The 22,454-nt window shown below is 44.8% G+C and overlaps 1 protein-coding gene across 4 annotated transcripts; it reads left to right on the forward strand.

Moving 5' to 3' along the window:
- Nucleotides 1-27: 27 nt before the first annotated feature.
- On the forward strand, nucleotides 28-20,747 carry LOC311106106 (clustered mitochondria protein homolog). Of its 4 annotated transcripts, none has more exons than XM_084148418.1 (27): nucleotides 28-309; nucleotides 6,536-6,726; nucleotides 7,009-7,180; nucleotides 7,375-7,518; nucleotides 7,738-7,877; nucleotides 8,384-8,538; nucleotides 8,782-8,907; nucleotides 9,134-9,281; nucleotides 9,407-9,499; nucleotides 9,950-10,384; nucleotides 12,244-12,503; nucleotides 12,803-13,338; nucleotides 14,037-14,138; nucleotides 14,392-14,492; nucleotides 14,707-14,859; nucleotides 15,060-15,122; nucleotides 15,238-15,503; nucleotides 15,652-15,736; nucleotides 15,937-16,090; nucleotides 16,642-16,781; nucleotides 16,894-16,974; nucleotides 17,089-17,214; nucleotides 17,406-17,527; nucleotides 17,658-17,751; nucleotides 17,912-18,046; nucleotides 18,214-18,287; nucleotides 18,448-20,747. In XM_084148418.1, the coding sequence occupies exons 1-27, from the start codon at nucleotides 180-182 to the stop codon at nucleotides 18,587-18,589; spliced, it is 4,368 nt and encodes a 1,455-aa protein (XP_084004544.1). In that variant the 5' UTR covers nucleotides 28-179; the 3' UTR covers nucleotides 18,590-20,747. The 4 variants fall into 4 exon arrangements, with proteins under 4 accessions (XP_084004544.1, XP_084004546.1, XP_084004545.1 ...); XM_084148420.1 differs by having other exon boundaries at nucleotides 15,259-15,503; XM_084148419.1 differs by having other exon boundaries at nucleotides 7,738-7,865.
- Nucleotides 20,748-22,454: the final 1,707 nt, after the last annotated feature.

A 22,454-nucleotide genomic window follows, 5' to 3' on the forward strand; every position in this document is an offset into this window, starting at 1 on the left:
GTCCAGCTTTGACTTTCCTTCCTCTGTAGACTTGTTTTTGTAAGATCGTACCCTCTGCATGTAGCTGGCTAGCCCGTTAGCTAAAGAAGGAGCGTTTCACAGATTCATATAGCAATTTTGAACAACGGATTTCTGTTGCCACTTTTGAGCTAACTAGCTGCCACACTGACAGCCAAATAATGGTGAGCAAGACGGATGACATCCCGGCGTCAGTACCCAACTGTAATGTTAACACAGTTGATCTTGCAGGAGAGACGCCAGACCGCAAAGAGACTACCAAGGCACCACACAAGGACCCTTGTGCTTGTGGTAAGCAACTAGCTAACGTTAGTTACGTAGTTATCAAGTTTGCTAGCAGAGACTATCCTGCAAAATGTTAAAGCTGTATCGTAATGCTAGGTAACTAATGTTAACTAGCTTAGCAGCGGCATCGGTTGAAAACTATACAAAAGTGTGCACATAGTACTGTTAGCTAGCTAACGTTAGCAAGCTAGCTGCACACATGCATAGTTAATTCAAAGTAGTCATCTCATCTGTCAATGAGTTGATTAGTCTGCTAGCAAACTACCTAAACATGCAGTAATGGGCCTCAGGATTAAACAGTTTTCTATAACCAAGATGAGTCAAATCTCAATTCAATCATGACAGCTAGCTACACCATCCATTCAAGCTTGCTTGAGCTGTTGAACTTGCTAACTAGATAGTAGTTGTGTTGGCTAACTTAACGTTAGCATGTTGCTAAGTGGTTAGCTCAGGCTATATCAAGAGAGTTTGGCTAACAATTAAATAACTCTTAGTATTTAGATAATGAGAAGATTGTAGCCAGATAAGCTGTTAGCTCACTAGCTGTATGTCAAAGACACAACCCTTGTTGTATGGCTGACTTGATGCAGCTTGTTAACGTTAGCTAGCTAGCTAGCTAGCTTAGATATAGTTAGCTTGGGTAGCTAGTAGCAACGCAGCCAGCGGCGATGCTGGCTTGTTGTAGAAAAATGGTTGATATAAATGTGATTATAGAAATAGTCGTATGTGTGTATCCAGTGTCTTAACAGTGTAGTGCGAGCACCTCACGTCCTGACGCACATGGGACCACAGCTGTTCTGTACCTGCATGCAAGAACGAAGGGACTGAAGGTCACCTTCAGTGGAACTGCACATTTCAAGAGAACAGAGGGGTTCTAATCGATGTGAAGTAATTTCACACGCCGTTTTCTATCAATAGAAACGTATTTGTTTCAGTTAGTCCACCAAATGTATGCTATTGTTGTGACCTAGTAATATCGAAGTGACTAGATCACCAATGTCCCCGTTAGCTGGCGTGATACCTTCCCCCCCCCCCTGTTCAGAACTGGAGAGGTTGGCTGTTCCTCGACCGGGAAGCGGAAGCTGGCCCTTTGAGAAAAGTCATGGTGCATGCACGGTGAGAGAAGGTTATACTTGAGACATTCTGGGTCATACAACCGGTAAGTGTCGTTTAAACAAACCGATATTCATTGCTCGCCACCGATCGCTCGCATCGTATAAAGTATTGATGATCGAGACAGTCACATGACGTACTACTGGTATAGGTTTGCTGAATGTATGGCCACTGTTGAAATTACACAACCTTATGTAGCCTTCACGACAATGCCACAGCTTTCAGTGTCACATTTGACAGGACCTTGAGTTGCATGCATAGACGCCTGTATTGCCACGACTATAACGTTACACACAATATAGTTAGTTCAGCTGTGAAACTTTGGATAGGTCTCACCATTGTCACAATTATTGAGTGACAACTGTACTTGCATCTGTAGAGATTTTCATTGATTGTAGGGACTCATTTTGTCACAGCCAGTGACTGTAATGTGTAATAACATGTAATTTGTATCAGAATACTACTCTTTATTCCAGGTATTTGTAGGTATGTCATTTTTAATCAATTATTTGCATTTGCTTATGCAGCTTATTATTTTGAGACATAAACTTAACGTTTATGTACCAATCAATATTTGTTGGAAGATGAGAAGCATATTTTTAATTGGCTAGCCTACACCTAGACTAGAGCTTCGTATGTGTAGCACGTGCCATCATGCTATCATGCTTTCTTCTAGTGAATATACGTTCATATTGATGGACAAAGTGTTTGTCCATTATAGAGCTTTTGTCTGTTGGCAACCTTTGTCAGCTATTGACATATTCATTCACAACTCCATAGGTAACAAATTATCATTACCAACAAAATCATTATTGACCCCTAAACCACTTTCCTATTCTTATCGGCACTTCAAGATACTATCACCTCCTTGATTAGCTTTCTAATGAAACTCACCTCTCATTTAAGAGAAGCCTGCTGGACTGGACAAATGCCTTAGGCCTAATTAGAGCCAGTTGGATAACTACCAAGACACTGAGCTGTGTATCCTGCAGTACTGACAGTATTGTGACAGACAGCACATGGCAGACTGATGGGGGTTGAGGGTAGCAGGGGGTGAAGGGATCTGTTAGTGATTGTAACCTAAGGGGCTTAAATGCTCCTCAAGGGTGAAGAGGTGACCTTTGTAGTCCTCAGGTCACTGTCCAGACTCTCCACACCCTCCCCTCTAGCCCCCTGTCATCTCTTGTAACGTTTTACTAATTTATATATATCCGAATATTTAGGCAAGTTAGCTGGCTAAATCCTTGATCCTGCTTTGTAGTTTACCCTGCAGTTCTGAGGTCACATATAACAACCCATTCTAAAACATATCAACACGCTTAAGACAGAGGAGTCTGGGCCTCCTGTAGCTCAGTTGGTAGAGCATGGCGCTTGCAACGCCAGTGTTGTGGGTTCGATTCCCACGGGGGGCCAGTATGAAAAATGTATGCACTCACTAAAACTGTAAGTCGCTCTGGATAAGAGCGTCTGCTAAATGACTAAAAATGTAAAAAATGAGTCATTTGACTGGTTATGAGACCTCCCTGCAAAGATATATGCATGACTCTGCAGGAAAGCTTTTCCCTCCCTGCTCTCTATCAATCTATCAAAAGAAGGTTGCCATCTTGTGGTGTAATAAATCTATCTATGTTGGGCTTTGTAAAAAAACAACAACCTTGCTCTGTGTCCCCCCCCCAAATGCTGTCTGTTTGGTTTCTTGTTGCCCTGTAGGCCCACCATGTCAAGGTCCGCCATGTCAAGTGGATGGTGAATTAATTAATCTTTAGTTGAAGCAAGAACAGCGCTCAGTTCGTGGTAAACCTTGAGCAGAGATATAACAGCTTACAACAGACAGGGCAGCATGGAGACTAGTGGCTAGCTCTCTGGATTAGTAGGCCTAGTGGTCTTTCACAATTTTGATTGAATAAGAGCGTTAGTAGTGATCAAGACATTCACACCTCGAGGAAATGGTGAAATGATTCTTGATCTCTTGTAGCCCGCTTCTTTCTATTATTTGCCTGATTGGTCTCTTTCGTCTTCCTTTCCATGCTATCAGACCCTTCCCATGCTATCAGGGACCTAACTCTTTGACCAACTGCCCTGAAAGAGCCTTATCCTGGCGTTAGGATACGTTTGGTTACTGTACAACCTGAGGAGTGAGGCTAGGATACTAATGGTGGCACTGGATGGGGTGTGTGGGGGTTGTTTTGTCTAACTGGTTTAACTGAATGCTGGTCTGACTGGAGGCCTTCTGCCCCCTCCCCCCTCAATGATTTACATGTTCAGAAGGATCAGAGCTGCTTGCTTGGAGGAAAAATGTTGATTATTATACATTTCGTCTGGTTAAGGTTGGTCTTGTGGTTGTCACACTCTATTAAGATAAATATTTCTTATTTAAATAGGCAAAGCCTTCAGTTGGAGAATCTGTATCTGTAGACACCACCTTACCTTCAGGCTCTGATCAGACCCTACACCCAAACAAGGGCACTACGTTCATCCACCTCTGGCCTGCTAGCCCCCCTACCTCTACGGAAGAACAGTTCCCGCTCAGCCCAGTCAAAGCTATTCGCTGCTCTGGCACCCCAATGGTGGAACAAGCACCCCCACAACGCCAGGACAGCAGAGTCACTGACCACCTTCCGGAGACACTTGAAACCCTACCTCTTTAAGGAATACCTGGAATAGTATAAAAGTAATCCTTCTACCCCCCCTCCCCCACCCCCCCCATAAAAAAAAAAAATATATACAAATAAAGTGGTTGTCCCACTGGCTATCATAAGTTGAACGCACCTATTTGTAAGTCGCTCTGGATAAGAGCGTCTGCTAAATTACGTAAATGTAAATGTAGGCCTAACTCACCCACCTAGGCCAGAATATGCATGCCAGTATGACAGAAGTACTGCAGCAGTTTGCAGATTCTGCTTTCACTTCCCTCCATATCTTCATGCCCTAATAGACTGCAGCTCTGAAGGGTTTGGCTCTTTGGGAAAAGTTGTAGTGATAAAATTGTAATTTGTTGTGACACCTGCTGCCCTCTTCATTTACATTTTAGTCATTTAGCAGACGCTCTTATCCAGAGCGACTTACAGTTAGTGAGTGCATACATTTTGTTCATACATTTTTCATCCGTGAATTGTGACCAACGACATTAATCTCTCCTGTCTACACTACACACAGTGACATGAAGGCTCAACCTCAACAAGTTTAGTTAGGCTCTAAGTTTTGAGTAATGCAGAAGGTTGTGTAATATTGGACCCCTACCCTATCACCTGACCCCTCGTGCTCTGTTCCGCTGCTGTTGGGCCAAGTGGGTCTGTTTTGCAATTATTAGGCTACATGTTTGCTTCAGCTTTCGGAATACTGTCTGGCACTTTGCCTTGCTACTGGCTCTTTTGTACCCTTACCTTCTCAGTGCTGATTGGATATCATTGGCAGCCGGTATTCATATACACCATTATTTGCAGGCATTTCCACTACCTCCTCAATTCCACTTGAGAAACTAAAACTGTTTAAATGTTAATTAAATTGATGCGAGTCAAGTACCACATATAATTTTTGTAGGAGCTACAGAAATAGTCAAACTGAGCTGAAAAGTGCATCTTGAATAAAGCAGAGGGCCTTGAATGACTCCCGCTGTGTGTTTGTGACCACTCTAAGAAAAATGCAATCGCTAGGGCATTGATGTAAGAATGAATGGAGAGATGAAGAGTGACTTGGACCAGACCAGAAGTAGGGCACCAAAGGGGAGAACCAGAGTAACTGATGGAACCTTATAAAATCTGTCTGCTTCTACAACAGGGCAGGAGGAGCAGTGACTGGAGACACTTGAGGTCACTGTATCTGTTCCTAAAACACAGTTGATCCCTTCCTTCACCTCCCTCCCTTCTGACCTACAGAAACATTATCCCTTGGCTCCTATTGTATGTTCAAGTCTATTCTCCTTACTCTTTCTTTGTAGTCTGTCTTCTCTCGTAGCATTGACCAGTTGTTGGTAAAGGCTGTTGTGTTTGCTATTCAGAGCGTGATGAGTCTCTTTCATTCTCGCTTTTTCATTCCCTCCCCCTCTTTCTCTCCCCCTCCCCCTCTCTTTTTCTATTTCTCTATCTCTCTCAATTCAATTCAATTTCAATTTAAGGGCTTTATTGGCATGGGAAACGTATGTTAACATTGCCAAAGCAAGTGAAGTAGATAGTAAACAAAAGTGAAATAAACAATAAATATTAACAGTAAACATTACATCTCTCTCTCTCTCTCTCTCTCTCTCTTTTACTGTAGATTCCCCCTACCCCCACCCCAGCTGTTTCCCCCCCAACCACCCCCTCTATGTGTTAACCCTGACACTGTGTTACCCTTGACGTTGAACAAGGGCGCGCTGGTTGCAGTTGTCTGGGAGAGAAAACAGCCCCTTCACACTGCAGGCCCCACTAGTTGATATTTATGTATGTAGCCTTTCCTCTTGGCAACCCAACCCACACCATTCAAATTAGTTGTACTTTTTTATGAATGTCAATTCTTTTTAAACTGAGGTAAATAGGAAACATGACTGCTACACCTAGAGGTGTTTCCACAGTTACAATGCCTTGTGCCAGTGAGGCACCTAATGAGGTCAAGGAGGATGCACTCATTCTGTAAGTGGAGATGGATACATACACACAAGGGTGAGGGGAGGATTTGTGTGGGTGACTCTATTTTCCTTTCACACTTTCTAGTACAGTTCCTTGTTGTGGACCTTGGGAGTCTGGTGCCCAATGTGGAGAAGGCCAAAGGCACCAGGCAAACCACTAGCTTTTATGTTCTGTACAAGAGTCTGAATGATGGTTAAGAACTCCAGGTTGAGAGAAGCAGACCATGGTAACCTGTATACCCCTGCCTCACATGGCAAAAGCTGGAGATCTTGTTTTCTGTGCTAATTGGATCCTATTGTTCTCCTTGGATCCTATAAGTCGCCAACTTGGCACTGTAGACAATGCCCTTTAGGAGTAATCTAATCTGACAACACGCACTACTTTGTTTGCTAACTGGAGGCTTATTATCCTTATTAATTTGGATATGTGTCACTCTGCCATGGCAACGCCCTCTCTACCCATCTGTCCAATCAGATAACAAGCAACATTGAATGTCTCCTTCTGTTCAATCACAGGGCACAGTGCAGACACAGCGGTGATGAACGGGGGCGGGGCCCACGATCATTCGGAGGAGGAGTCCAAGCAGGATGGGGGTGGTGACACGGACGGTGGAGAGGATTCTAACGAACAGGAAGTGATTGTGATTCAGGATACAGGTTTCACCGTGAAGATCCAGGCACCCGGGACGGAGCCTTTTGACCTCCAGGTACAGTACATACTTAGACAGCCCAACAGCCGGTCCCAATTTGCTGACCACCCCTTGACCCGCCTAATCCTTCGATGTCTGCAGATCTGTTAGGTGTAAGCAATATAGTGGATGGAAGATCCACCAGCACACCGCTTATACCTATCCATAGTCTTCAGATCTGCAAACATCGAAGGGTTAGGGACAAGGTGGAGAGGTAGGGACCAAATTGGGACTAGCTGTACGACCAAACACTGTCAGTCTCTATTGCTATAAGATGTTAACCCCCACCCACTCCCCCAGGTTTCACCCCAGGAGATGGTGCAGGAGATCCACCAGGTGTTGATGGACCGTGAGGACACCTGCCATCGTACCTGTTTCTCCCTGCAGCTGGACGGCAACGTGCTGGATAACTTTGCTGAGCTCAAATCCATCGAGGGCCTGCAGGAGGGCTCCCTGCTCAAAGTAGTGGAAGGTAGGACTTGGTGTTTTGGATATGTTCTAAAGTCAACCCCTAGCCCTAGACTTTATTGATCTTAAAGCCTAAGGATTGTATAGGTGTAAGATCTCCTCCTAGTTCACTTCCTATAGTGTCTCCTAGACTGTAGACTGTCCGTAGATTGCATAAATTATAATGTAATGGCTGTCCTCTCTGTATGCTCTCCCCAGAGCCCTACACAGTGCGTGAGGCCCGTATCCACGTGCGTCACATCAGAGACCTGCTGAAAAGCCTGGACCCGTCTGATGCCTACAACGGAGTGGACTGCAACTCCCTCTCCTTCCTCAGCGTCTTCACCGACGGGGACCTGGGAGGTGTGTGTGTTTGCGTATCAATTTGTTTATTTGCGTGTGTGTTTTGGTGGGTCTGTCAACGAGAATTGGGGTGAGAGATATTTCAGTCGGTATTCTGAGGTATCCAGTCGCCTTTGTCCTACATATTAATGTGTATGTATGTGTCCTAGGCAGCAGGCTATACAAATCTTTGGTCTAGCTGCATTAGTCTGACCTGTGACCTTGTCTCCTCCTCTGCAGACAGTGGTAAGCGGAAGAAGAAAGGCAGTGAGCTGGAGCAGATAGACTGTACCCCTCCAGAACACATCCTGCCTGGCAGCAAAGAGCGCCCCCTGCTGCCCCTCCAGCCACAGAACAAGGACTGGAAGGTAATAATTATGGTAATTATGGTGATTTTAGCAAACACTTTTATCCAAAGAGACATACAGTTCGTAGTGACACATATTTCATATTTGTGGCCTATGCAGGAATCAAAACCCACAACCCTGGTGTTGCCAGCAAGCTAATCATGATCATTCTAATGCCGTCTCAGTTACATGGATTGTGTATCTCTGTGATATTGTCTGACAGTTCAAAACATGTCACATTCTTCAAGAAGTGTGTCCATTTGTAGTTTACTGGCTTCTGCTCCAACCTTTGATCTGCTTGTAGGAGCCATTTTTTAATAGCTGACTGATTTGCCAGACTTACTCAAGCCTGGCACTAGTACACTTTTTCCTAGAATAAGTAAACGTGGTTGTAGAATAAAGGGTAAGATTAGTTAAGTAACCATAAAGTGCAGATGAAGTAATCAGTCTATGACCCTTTTCCAATATCCACACTAGCACACCACAAGTCTTAAGTTCCATTCCAATGTCCATATCTGATTCCCCTTCTCTCTCTGTAGCCCATGCAATGCCTGAAGGTCCTGACTATGAGTGGCTGGAACCCCCCTCCTGGCAACAGGAAGATGCATGGTGATCTCATGTACCTGTATATGGTGACTGTTGAGGAGAGACACATCAGTATCACCGCCTCTACACGTGGCTTCTACCTCAACCAGTGAGTCTGGCTTTCCCTGTTTCTCATTAGACTTAACGAATACTGTTTTCACACTACTGAGCTGAGCCAAACCGAGCTGTATTGTGTTGGCCTGATTACTGATTACCAGTTGCTGGAACTGTACTGGAAAGTGAGAAAGGAAAATATCAGAGCCAGCACAGTATGGTTAGGTTTGGCTAGATGGTGTGAAAAAGTGTCAGAGAGTTGACCATAATGAGAGATGACCATGGTGTTGTGTTCCAGGTCGACCACCTACACCTTCAACCCCAAGCCAGCCAACCCCAGCTTCCTGAGCCACTCGTTGGTTGAGCTGCTGAGCCAGATAAGCCCTGCCTTCAAGAAGAACTTCACTGCCCTGCAGAAGAAAAGGTAAGTGGCCTACACTAACCAAAATGAACTGTGTTTTTTATTAGTGCTGTGTAGTGGGGGGAAAACATATACTGATAAGCATACAATTATTAGTCGTTATCAGAAATGTATATTTTTTCAGAGCTAACAATATTAGCCAGGCAGTTTTCTTGATAATTCTGGTCATTACTTCTGAGGAATACTCCCACTGTGATACGTGGCTAATTTGGTTTCTGATTGCCTGCAGGGTCCAGCGCCATCCGTTTGAGAGGATAGCCACGCCTTTCCAGGTGTACAGTTGGACCGCCCCCCAGGTGGACCACACCATGGACTGTGTCAGAGCTGAAGACGCTTACACCTCTCGTCTGGGCTATGAGGAACATATCCCTGGACAGGTACACACGCTGTACACCTCGTGCCTAGGCTACGAGGAACACATACATGGACATGTCCACACACACCAATAATAGTCAGGTTTTTAGAGTCAGTGTAACATGGGGTCTCTGTGTTATTTATTCAGACGCGAGACTGGAATGAGGAGCTGCAGACAACCAGAGAGCTGGCCCGAAAGAATCTGCCTGAACGCCTGCTGAGAGAGAGGGCCATCTTCAAGGTGAGCCAGCCTAGAGCAGTAGTTGAAGCCCAACTCCTTTCCACTCTTCTGTCTCCTGCACTCTTTCTCGCTTATTTGCTTTCTCCAGTGAGCTTCGGTCATCGATTCTCCTCTTGAAACACCCTCCTTTCTGCTCCGTTTCTCTGTTTACGTCTATATCCTGTAGTGTGCACAGACTATTACGCTTCTTTTCATCCTCTACATCAGGACTGCCCAACACTGTTGCTGGAGAGCTACAGTCCTGTAGGTTTTTGCTCCAACCCTAATCTAGCGCACCTGATTCTAATAATTAACAGGTTGATAAGATGAATCAGGTTAGTAACACCTGGGTTTGGAGCGAAGACCTACAGGAGGGTAGCTCTCCAGGAACCGGGTTGGGAAACCCTGCTCTACATCTTTAAGCATTTATTCTCTAACCCTCCTCTCTCCCTCCCCTCTCCCTCTCTCCAGGTCCACAGTGACTTTGCGGCTGCTGCCACTCGTGGTTCCATGGCGGTGATCGACGGCAACGTAATGGCCATCAACCCTGGCGAGGAGACGCGTATGCAGATGTTTATCTGGAACAACATCTTCTTCTCCCTGGGCTTCGATGTCCGCGACCACTACCGCGAGCTGGGCGGGGACGCTGCCGCGCACGCTGCTCCCACCAACGACCTCAACGGTGTCCGGGCTTACGGGGCCGTAGACGTGGAGGGGCTGTACACCCTGGGGACAGTGGTGGTGGACTATCGTGGTTACCGTGTCACGGCCCAGTCGATCATCCCTGGTATTCTGGAGAGAGAGCAGGAGCAGAGCGTTATCTACGGGTCTATCGACTTTGGGAAGACAGTGGTGTCTCATGGGAAGTACCTGGAGCTGCTGGAGAGGACCAGTCGACCACTGAAGGTGAGGAGGAGGATATCATGATGATAATGCCAGTTTCATGCTTTATTTTTAAATCTGCTAATTGTTTGGGATTTACTTTATTTGTCAGTACAGAGTAAGCAAACTTAAATATGTTTTGTAGAACTGTATAATTTGTTGAACTGTTTTTCTTCACTGCACTGGCCTACAGACATTCAATGTACAGTTGAAGTTGGAAGTTTACATGCACCTTAGCCAAATACATTTAAAGACAGTTTTTCACAATTCTTGACATTTAATCCTAGTAAAAGTTCCCTGTCTTAGGTCAGTTAGGATCAACACTTTATTTTAAGAATGTGAAATGTCAGAATAATAGTAGAGATAATTATTTCTTTCAGCTTTTATTTCTTTCATCACATTCCCAGTGGGTCAGAAGTTTACATTCACTCAATTAGTATTTGGTAGCATTGCCTTTAAATTGTTTAACTTGGGTCAATCTTTTCGGGTAGCCTTCCACAAGCTTCCCAACATAGGTTGGGTGAATTTTGGCCCATTCCTCCTGACAGAGCTGGTGTAACTGAGTCAGGTTTGTAGGCCTCCTTGCTCGCACACGCTTTTTCAGTTCTGCCCACACATTTTCTATAGGATTGAGGTCAGGGCTTTGTGATGGCCACTCCAATACCTTCACTTTGTTGTCCTTAAGCCATTTTGCCACACCTTGGGGTCATTGTCCATTTGGAAGACCCAATAGCGACCAAGCTTTAACTTCCTGACTGATGACTTGAGATGTTGCTTTTATATATCCACATAATTTTCCTTCCTCATGATGCCATCTATTTTGTGAAGTGCACCAGGCCCTCCTGCAGCAAAGTACCCCCACAGCATGATGCTGCCACCCCCGTGCTTCACAGTTGGGATGGTGTTCTTCGGCTTGCAAGCATCCACCTTTTTCCTCCAAACATAACGATGGTCATTATGGCCAAACAGTTCTATTTTTGTTTAATCAGACCAGAGGACATTTCTCCAAAAAGTAGGATCTTTGTCCCCATGTGCAGTTGCAAACCGTAGTTTGGCTTTTTTCAATTGTGGTTTTGGAGCCGTGGCTTCTTCCTTGCTGAGCGGCCTTTCAGGTTATGTCAATATAGGACTCGTTTTACTGTGGATATAGATACTTTTGTACCTGTTTCCTCCAGCATCTTCACAAGGTCCTTTGCTGCTGTTCTGGAATTGATTTGCGCTTTTCGCACCAAAGTACGTTTATCTCTAGGAGACAGAACGCGTCTCCTTCCTGAGCGGTATGACGGCTGCGTGGTCCCATGGTGTTTATACTTGCGTACTATTGTTTGTACAGATGAACGTGGTACCTTCAGGCGTTTGGAAATTGCTCCCAAGGATGAACCAGACTTGTGGAGGTCTGCAATTTTTTTTCTGAGTTCTTGGCTGATTTCTTTTGATTTTCCCATGATGTCAAGCAAAGAGGCACTGAGTTTGAAGGTAGGCCTTGAAATACATCCACAGGTACACCTCCAATTGACTCAAATTATGTCAATTAGCCTATCAGAAGCTTCTAAAGCCATGACATCATTTTCTGGAATTTTCCAAGCTGTTTAAAGTCATAGTCAACTTAGTGTATGTAAACTTCTGACCCACTGGAATTGTGATACAGTGAAATAATCTGTCTGTAAACAATTGTTGGAAAGATGACTTGTGTCATGCACAAAGTAGATGTCCTAACCGACTGGCCAAAACTATAGTTTGTTAACAAGGAATTTGTGGACTCCAACCTATGCGTATGTAAACTTCCGACTTCAACTGTATATCGACTGCCATGCCACAAAACCTGCCATACTGTGGTTATCACATTCTCTCTTTCATAATATAACTGACTCTCCCACCCCCAGGTCCAGAGGCACGATGTGCTGAATGAGAAGGATGAGTCTGTGGAGCTGTGTTCCTCTGTTGAGTGTAAGGGCATAATTGGCAATGATGGACGCCACTACATCCTGGACCTTCTGAGGACCTTCCCCCCCGACCTGAACTTCCTGCCAGTGGAAGGGGAGGAGCTTTCCCCTGAGAGTGTGAGACAGGGTTTCCCCCGCCAGCACCGCCACCGTCTGGCCTGCCTCCGACAGGAGCTCATCGAGGCCTTCGTCGAGCACAGGTACTGTAGGGTGCTTTAGGGAGGCGTTTTAATTGTGTATGTGCCATGGGTATAGCATGGAGACTCTACCTTTCACATTTACATACATACACATACATGTGTTTTGGTGGTTACTTATGGGCTTCCTTGGTTGTTTGTGTGCCATCGATAGGGTACTGAGGCCCTCGGTATGTCCCTCAAGATGGTAATTTGATGTTCCCTTTAGTGTATGATTGGGTCTGTGCACATTTGAATGCTCACGTAACTGACTATGCCCCACCCCCTCAGGGATAATAAAGATTCTGTACTCTACTCCTCAGGTACCTCCTCTTCATGAAGATGGCAGCACTCCAGCTGATGCAGCAGAAAGCCAACAAGGAGAGCAAGATGGCCGCCCTGACAGAGAACAGCAGCCCCGAGGCAGCCATTCCAGCCCTGCCCTCCACAGAGACCCCTGATGCCTCGGCCGAGTCCTCAGAAACTTCCACAGAAACCCTCACTGACGGCAACTCAGACGCAGCCCAGACGGAGACCACCTCCACCTCTGATGCCCCTCAGGCAGCAGCAACAGAAGCCACCACCACAGAAGCAGCCCCCAAGGCAGAACCAGCAACAGAAACAGACAGTCTCGCTGCTGCATCAACAACAACCACTAATGCCTCCCAGGCAACCCCTACAGAGGATAATGTGGTTCCCACGGCGACCACCAATGGGCCGTTGGTGCCCGTTGGCACGACGATTCAGAACGGGGAGTGCGAGAGCCCTCTGGAGGCTAAGGCTGAGGATAGTATCCCGGGCTTAGCGCAGGCCAAAGAGCTGGCTGAGTTCTTAGCCGCGGAAGACGGATCCGGTATCGGTACGTCCAAACCACTGCAGGGTAGAGAAAGACTGGGGGAAACCCAGTCCGTGGAGAAATGCATTTAAATAAGAAGTCTCTTTATTTTCACCATAGACTTGCATTTAGAATGGTGTGTTTGAGTGTATGTGTGGTTTTTCATCTGTATGTGAGAGTGTTTAACCATGGTAGTGCTAAGAAGGCTTCTTAATGCTGGTGTCTTAGTTGCATCTCTCCACCTGGCTAGGTGTCCCTGTCCAGTTCTTAGCCTCCTATGGGGTGAGCATGGACCCCAGTAACATCACTAGCAGTGTGGGATATAGCAACCCAATAACCACAGATCTCTCCAGTTGATTTCCCATTGGCTGGTGTGACAATTAATCAAAGGGATTGTGACTTCAGAAAGAAGGAAGGAATCCTTGGTTGTGTGTGGGATGGCAGGAGTTGGCTCCTGGTCCTACTGCCTGCTTGACAATACCTCTAATGACAAGGTGGTTTGAGGTTATTTAACTAAGATCTGCAACAGTGTGGTGGTTTTCAACTCAAAATGGACTTGCATGTAGGCATTGGGCGAAAGATGATAGTAGTGCTTTTGGGGAACTTACCCCATATCATTTTGATTTGAGTTGCCCAGGTAACTTGTTATATTGATATTCATTAAACATCTCTCTCCTCCTCCCCTGATCTCTCCAACCCCTCCCTGACTTGTCTCCATCAAGACCCTAAAAGCCGAGAGGTGGTCCTCAACGCCTGCAAGGCTGTGGGTTCCATCAGCAACACCTCCTTCGACATCCGCTTCAACCCAGACATCTTCTCTCCAGGTAGGAAACTGTCACTTTATGTTGGTGGATGATGTAGTGCATTTAGGAGAGGTTTGGTGTGGCAGCTGGCTCTGCTGTACAGTACTCATTTTTATAATGCATAGTATTTTTGGGTATCGATTTCTGTTACCTCCAAAGCTCTTCACTGGAATTGCCATATTTCCGCATTCATGAAACTAAAGCGTAATAAAAGACTATTGCATGCTATACTGACACTCATTCCCCCCCAAAAATTCTGATGTCTCTCCCCCAGGAGTGCGTTTCCCTGAGGACAGTGCGGATGACATTCAGAAACAGAAGCAGCTGTTGAAGGATGCTGCAGCCTTCCTGGTGTCCTGTCAGATCCCATCTCTGGTAAGTTTCAGGGCAGCAACATAGTACCACGCACAAGCAGTAATTACCTTCACTATATTACAACATATTTACTTACATCTCTGTATCACTAGCCTTTGTGTTTGTCTAGCTATTTGTGGGTTGGTGTGTTTGTTTGGTTATTTGTATTTTGTTGTGTGTGGTAATTTCTTACATTGTATGTGGTAATTTATTTTACTTATGTCTCTCCCTCCAGGTGAAGGACTGTCTGGACCACAGTGCTCTGCCCATGGATGGAGCCACGCTGTCCGAGGCACTGCACCAGAGGGGCATCAACGTGCGTTACCTAGGCAACGTGCTGGAGTTCGTGGACAAGACCCCAGCCAAGGCACAGCTGGAGCACTTCTATGTAAGCCTGAACCCCTGACCTCCATAAGATCTTGAGGACTGACTGAGGAGAATTATAATGAAGGGCAATGATATCATTATGCTAATAATGCTAACCTTCTAGACTGTTCTAGACAGAGTGCAGGTCAATGCATAAAGATTCATCTGCATTCAGCTTGTTTCCTTTTTCTTAAATGGTTTCGTATCTCTTCTGTTCTGAAGAGAATAGGTATCAGCGAGTTGATCACCAGATGTGCGAAACATATCTTCAAGACATACCTCCAGGTGAGTGCTATTTTTCAAGCAATGATTGTTGTAGAATTATGATGTACTTAGGATGACACAGATATTTGCTATTTATTTGTCTCCCTAAGAAATTGATTAAATATGAGAACAATAGACTATGTACTCCGTCTCCCAGGGTGTGGAGTTGTCGGCCCTCTCCGCCGCTGTCAGCCACTTCCTCAACTGCTTCCTGTCCTCCTTCCCCGATGCCGTGGCACACCTGCCTGCCGACGAGCTTGTATCGCGCCGCAAGAACCGTAAACGTCGTAACCGCGTCCCGGGGGGAGGGGACAACACGGCGTGGGCCAGCCTGACACCCAGCGAGCTGTGGAAAAACATAGTCTCTGAGGCCCAGAGCTACTACCACTTCACCCTGCACTGGTGGGTGGGAATTAGGGTTGATGTTGGCACAATAGTAGGCTTGATGTTAGCACACTATACTAACAAGCTACCACTTCGGCCTGCACTGGTGAGTGCGCTTGGGTTAAAGTTGGTGTATGTTTTCCTAAAAACATGCATCTTTCTACAGCGAGAATGCCGACCAGGTAGTGGAGAAATACGGCCTTCAGAAGATCACCCTGCTCAGAGAAATCTCCATCAAAGCTGGCATCCAGGTAACTCCCATCAATCCCTATTTAGACTAGGTGCAATTTTCAACATATTGTATACATCTGTCCAATACCTTCAGATCTACAGAAATGCCTAGGGAGTAGGGGCCAGGGGTCAAATTGTAATTCAAAATTAACGATGTCACGTTTTTAACCCTCCCCCTCCTAACACGCTTCCTGTGTCTCCTGCCTCCCTGCGTTTCTAGATCCTGATAAAGGAGTATAACTTTGACAGTCGCCACAAGCCTGCCTTCACAGAGGAGGACATCCTTAACATCTTCCCTGTGGTGAAGCACGTCAACCCCAAGGCCTCAGATGCCTTCCACTTCTTCCAGAGTGGACAGGCCAAGGTCCAGCAAGGTGAGGCTACTAGACCTGGATCAGCATGGGCCGGAACAGAATGGGTACTCCTAGTGCTAGAGACATACAGTACATACAACACTACTCACACTTATAATGCAACTCGCGCACACACACCTTCTACAGGTACAGCCAGGTGAGGTGGGTACCAGTCCTGCTAGGCAGGATCAGCGTGGGTCCTCCTAGTGCTGGAGACATACAGTACATGCGACACACACACACACACACACACCTTCCACTTCTTCCAGAGCGGACAGGCCAAGGACCAGCAAGGTGAGGTGGATACCAGTCCTGCTGGGCAGGATCAGCATGGGTGCTCCTAGTGCTAACAGATATGCAAATGAAGCTCTACTCACACATGCAACACACACACACGAAAGCTGAAAAATGTTTCCTTCCTCCCCATACAAACCATGCAAAAGCACTATTACATACAAATATTCATGCAACAATGCAAGTCTATGAACCCATTCACATTACTTTCTGTTGCATTGTACAACGATTGTGGAAGCCTGAGTTGTTAACCAGGTCTCTGTGCTCTCTGTGTGCAGGTTACCTGAAGGAGGGCTGTGAGTTGATCAACGAGGCTCTGAACCTGTTCAACAACGTGTACGGGGCCATGCACGTAGAGATCTGTGCCTGCCTGCGTCTGCTGGCTCGCCTCAACTACATCATGGGAGACCACCACGAGGTATGCTGCTCTAGACATAATACACACACATTTTATATTCTTCTCACACATGAGAACAAATGGCCACAGCAATTCCAGTGAAACAGTCCTGACTCGTCTTCTCTGTCCATAGGCTCTCAGTAACCAACAGAAGGCTGTCTTGATGAGTGAGAGAGTGCTGGGCATTGAGCACCCCAACACTATCCAGGAATATGTACGTATCCAGGAAAATTACAGTTTTTCAAAAATATGTTCTTGTTTCATCATAAAATGTATTTCAGTCCATGTTAACTGTTTCTAAATTCCTCTGGTTGCTTTCTCCCCCCAGATGCACTTGGCTCTGTACTGCTTTGCCAATGGTCAGCTGTCCACTGCCCTGAAGCTGCTATACCGTGCCCGCTACCTCATGCTGATGGTATGTGGGGAGGACCACCCCGAGATGGCGCTGCTAGATGTGAGTGGGCCATAGTATTTCATTTATTTTCTTTTGATTGAAACCATCCTGTGTGTGTATATGTCACCACGTTAACGCTGAAGTTATGTACCATTTTTGTGTAACCCTTTCAGGTGTGTTTGTGTGTGACCTTTATTAAATCAGTTCTCCTTACACCTGTTCTCCCTGTGGTCCCGGGTCTCCTCCTGTAGAGTAACATTGGCCTGGTGCTGCACGGAGTAATGGAGTACGACCTGTCTCTGAGGTTCCTGGAGAATGCCTTGGCCATCAACTCCAAATACCACGGACACCGCTCCCTCAAAGTAGCCCTCAGGTAAGTACAAGGGAGAGTTATTCCTTGAGTGACTGAACATCTGTTTCAGTATATTAACTGATTTCCTGTTATATACTCTAGTTTGTGTTATCTTCAGTTGATTTAATGCAAATCAAATGTTCTTCTGCAGTCATCATCTGGTTGCGAGGGTTTACGAGAGCAAGGCAGAGTTCCGCTCTGCGCTCCAGCATGAAAAGGAGGGCTACACCATCTACAAAAACCAGGTAAGATCTACATCTACAGTACACAAAGCTCTACACGTCCTCTCTTCAGAAGTGGCTTAAGAACATTTGCTGAAATAAGAATATGTCCTAGATTACCGACAACTGATATTAGTTTTTAAGCTTTTTCTTTCTCACTTTCTTTCCCTCCATCTCCTCTCAGGTGGGAGAGGCCCACGAGAAGACTAAAGAGAGCTCAGAGTACCTGAAGTACCTCACACAGCAGGCTGTGGCTCTGCAGAGAACCATGAATGAGATCTACAAGAATGGCTCCAACGCCAGCATCATGCCACTCAAGGTATGTGGCTTAGGGCCTAGCTATGGTTTCATATGGGTTTCAAAGGGCCTTGTATTGTCCCCAGATGATAACATACCTGCGTCTGTAGATTATGCTTTCAAATGTATTGTGGGTGTTAGTTTCATAGTACAGTGTGTCATTTTGTTGGTTTCCACCACTTTTTCCAGTTCACAGCACCCAGTATGGCGAGTGTTCTAGAGCAGCTCAATATCATCAACGGCATCATCTTTATACCCCTCAGGTAAAGTGAAGTAGCACCTTATTTTTACAGTTTGAGTTGAAAATAGAAACCTGTCAGCACCCAGTACTGACCTCTGTGGAATTCCATCCCCTCTTAAAAATATAAATGTGTCAGGGCTCAACATTAACCCCTGTGGTATCCCAACCCGTTTCCTCTGCAGCCAAAAGGACTTGGAGAACCTGAAGGCGGAGGTCCAGCGGCGGCAGCTGCTTCAGGAGTCAGGGAAGAGTGTGGGGGAGCTCACTGTGGACAGTCCACTAGAGCTAGACGACAAAATACCCATGGACGTTAACGTTGATTAACGTCAAACCCTCCACACCACACTACTTTCTGCAAGGGAGAGGACGTGATGCAACAGCCATCTCCTTGAATGAGCATGTGGACCCGAGAACTGAGCTGTCTAAAAAATCTACAATAAAAACAAAAGGGGTGAGGGATTGTTCGGGGCAGTCAAAGAGAAACATCTATGTATACAGTAGGTATAGAGTTTATAAGAGGAGCTTCAAGGAGTAACACAGCAGGAGTTACAGTATATACAGTGGTAGGAGAATATAGAATCCATGTTAACATGTTCAATCTGAAAGCCTGCAGCCTCGAGCTTTGGTAAAGAAACAGAACGAATGTCAACTTGATATCTGCTGCTGTGTAAGTGTGTGTGGCTGTGTGTGAGAGAAGGCGACCAAGGACGACCATGACATTGTATTACCAGAGCCTTATCCACTGTTCATCCAACTCCACATCAACCAACTGTTCCCCCTACCCAAGGACCACTCTTTACCCCTCCAAAACTCCTGAAAGAGCCACTGCGGCAACTAGGGCTTCCAGTTTCACCATGGCCCCATTTTGCCTCGAAATAACTTCTAACACCCTGTCCCAAAACTCAGGGGATTTTTTTTACTGTGTGCTAGGTGAGATTAAGAAACAGTCATTAAAATTAAGAGATTTCTCTGTTTTGGGCAACAGAATGTAAACTCCCTTCTCTTGCGTTTTAGTCTTGTTAATCCTCACCAATCACCCATTTACTCTTCAGTGTCCCCAATGGTCAGTCAAAAACGATTTGTATTTCATGGTTTTATCCCAGGTGGGTGGCTGCTGTGTTCCTTGGATCTATCGCAGCAAAACAGGCTATGACGCATGTGAGCTCTCAATCAATCTTTTGATTGTTACACCTTTTTTCAGTAAAAATTCATCTTTTTGTAAAAGCAAAATGGTAAGGGGGGGACTACATTTTTAGGTATGTCAATTATCCATTCATTTAAAGGTAGAGTCAGCGATATGATGTAGGTGCACAAAGTAAACGGCGTAGTGGGTCAATTTCCGCAACAACTAAGAGCGTTGAAGCACGAGGCTAAACTCACCCACTGTTTTGGTCCCGTACCTACCACACTCGAACAGTGTGAAGCGAACCCATGCACATGTGCTGATACTGTGTGGGAGCGAAGTCATGCATCTTGCTCATTGCAATATCTGCGGTGCTGGCTCGTGGCAACATCATTTCGCTGAGTCTACCTTTAAGCCATGTCTGTTTTATAGAAAATATCAGTGGAAAAGATGTATAAATAAATCTGTCTATGGGGTTTAGACAGGTACTTGATTAATGTTGGAAATACAGATATGAAATGTCCAACTATGGCTTGAGCAGTAGACTCTATAGGTCTCTTATGTTAGATGTGTCCAGTCTTTTATTTTTCCACTTTGAAAGAATATGTGCATGTATGTTTGTTTCTGTGTGTGTTTGTGTAGTCAGCGAGAAGGAATCGGATATGGCCATGATGAGTTTGTGACACTTGCTGCTTTGTAGTATAATGACTAGGTTGGGTAAGCCACGACTTTCCAAATGTTGTATTTTTATACACAAAGGCTGTGTTTACACAGGAAGCCCAATTCAGATATTTTGCCCAATTATTGGCAAAAGATCTGATTGGTCAAAAGATCAATTAGTGGCAAAAATATCAGAATTGGGCTGCCTGTGTAAACGCAGCCATAGTAAACCATGGGACGGCTAATGCAAACTTTTATTCTCATGTAACATTCTTGGCCAGCAATGTTGTAAATCTGTTCATATGAAGTGGTTAAATGAGAAACTTCTCCCTATCATTCGATAGAATAGACTTAACCATGGCCATAGACTTGTTCATTGTTTGTCTGTTTCAAAATAGTAAACTGTTATGTTTCCATTGTTTGGTAAACCCATTCAACAAGTTGACAGTATGTCAGGCCACAGCAGGCAATGTATGAACAAAGTTTCCTCATCAGTATTGAGTGCACTTTCAAGTGCTGTCTGTCTAAATGCATACACACAGCACCACCAAAAGTGGGTTGAGAAGGGCTTCTTCAATATACCAAAGAAGACTGATAGAGGTGTGTTTTGTGTGCGCTTGTGTGCGACCCTCCCTTGCAAATGTCTTTCTAAAAATTGTTGCAGTGTCTAAATGTATGTGATTAAAGCAATAGAAATGATGCTGGAACTGATCCTTTTGAAGTGCTGCACTTGTGTCGCTGCAAGACAAACTGCTGTCATTGTAAGTGAAAGGCTGTCATCAAGAGGGGAAAGAACAGTTACTGTAATGAATTTCTTGATTATTATGCTCCTAAAAAAATGGTGGGACAATAGAACTTTGTGTGTGATTTGTGCCTATTTACGTTTAGAAACGGAACCAGGGTGTTATTGGTTTTCTTGTCAACTCTTCAAAACGTTTTAAAATGAGTTTTTTTTCTGGTTTCTTGCTTTTTATTTTTGCTCATGTTTTTCATAGGGATACCACGGGTTTCCTTTTTGAAGTATGTACTGTATATCTGCATTTCCTTCCTCCCTTCAGGTTCAACTTCCTCCATGAATGTCAGTCCTGTCTTGCATTACGCTTTGTGGCCATCGGGTGATGCTCTAGAGAGTACTTTCTTCAGAACCATCAGAAACAAATGAAAAGGCTTTATTAATTTGGAAAATATTTTTGTCCCATATGGACGTTCACAAGCAAATCTCAATGCTAGAGTGTAACTATTTCACATGCTTCTCACTCACTTGACTTTGAGGGAAGCAAAATAAACAAGTATTTGATAGAATTGAGGACGATGTGAACCTGAAAAATTGCAAAGACTACTGCTTGATGAACATTGGTGAACTTTTTGAAACTCTTACAAAAAACTATTGTTTGAGATTTTGCCCATTTCTGATAGAATAAACTCATTGAGAATTATACAAAATAATTTTGGTCTGCTTAGAGACATCTATTTTTTTTGTATGGATCATAAAATCATGGTGCTTCTATTCTATTTAATCACAAAGGCACTAATTGTTGTTGGAGTAAAGCTGTAATTCTGTTCTAATTGCGTCGTAATATTCCTCTTGATACATTCAAGTAATTGCATGAGAAACTGATCTGACTGTTCTTTAGATGTTTACTACCGTCTGTCAGGCTCAGATTAATTTAGTAGGGAGTGACAGACCTCCGGTTTATTTTATCAAAGCTGAAGACAATGTATAATTTTAGTGTCAATTTAACATTTTTCATTTCCAGATCATTCAAATTACGCATTGCTTCATCTTATGTAAACCCCTGGGTTTGTATGGATGGATGTCCTTTAAATTCTGAATGTCTCCAAATGTTGATAGGTCCAATTACAAAACGAAGAACCGGAATGTTGAGTGAAATGTTTGCACATTTACATTTTGAGAATTTATTTCGGACAGTAAGGCCATAAGGGGATTGGGGAGGAGTCACTTGAACATTTGAAGCTCTGCAAATGACTCCCAGCACTTAATCGATGTCGCACATAGGATACTGTTATCCTGTATATTTACTCTCCCCAATTTGATACAAAAATGTTTATTTGTCAAGATGACACATCTATTCACCTAAGCAGCACACAAGAAAGCACCAATCGAGTTGTCTATTTACTACATAGAAAAATAGAAGGCTCTGACCATCAACATTTCATAGATGCACTGACACGGAGCTGGGTTGTCTCTGCCCTCTCGTCTAGAAGGGAGAAAATAGGTCCTATGGGGCAAAGACAGTACAAATCGGGTCCCTATCACCTCACTGTAGATGGCTGTCTAACGCACACTGATCAGCTTGCATTGTATCCGTCTGTGTAGCACTCAAAACGAGGGATTGTCCGTTTGAGGTTTCATTCTTCTGTTTTCTCTTTTTTCTTGAACTGATG

Source organism: Coregonus lavaretus, assembly GCF_964263955.1.
Source record: "Coregonus lavaretus genome assembly, chromosome: 30".
Lineage (NCBI taxonomy): Eukaryota > Metazoa > Chordata > Actinopteri > Salmoniformes > Salmonidae > Coregonus > Coregonus lavaretus.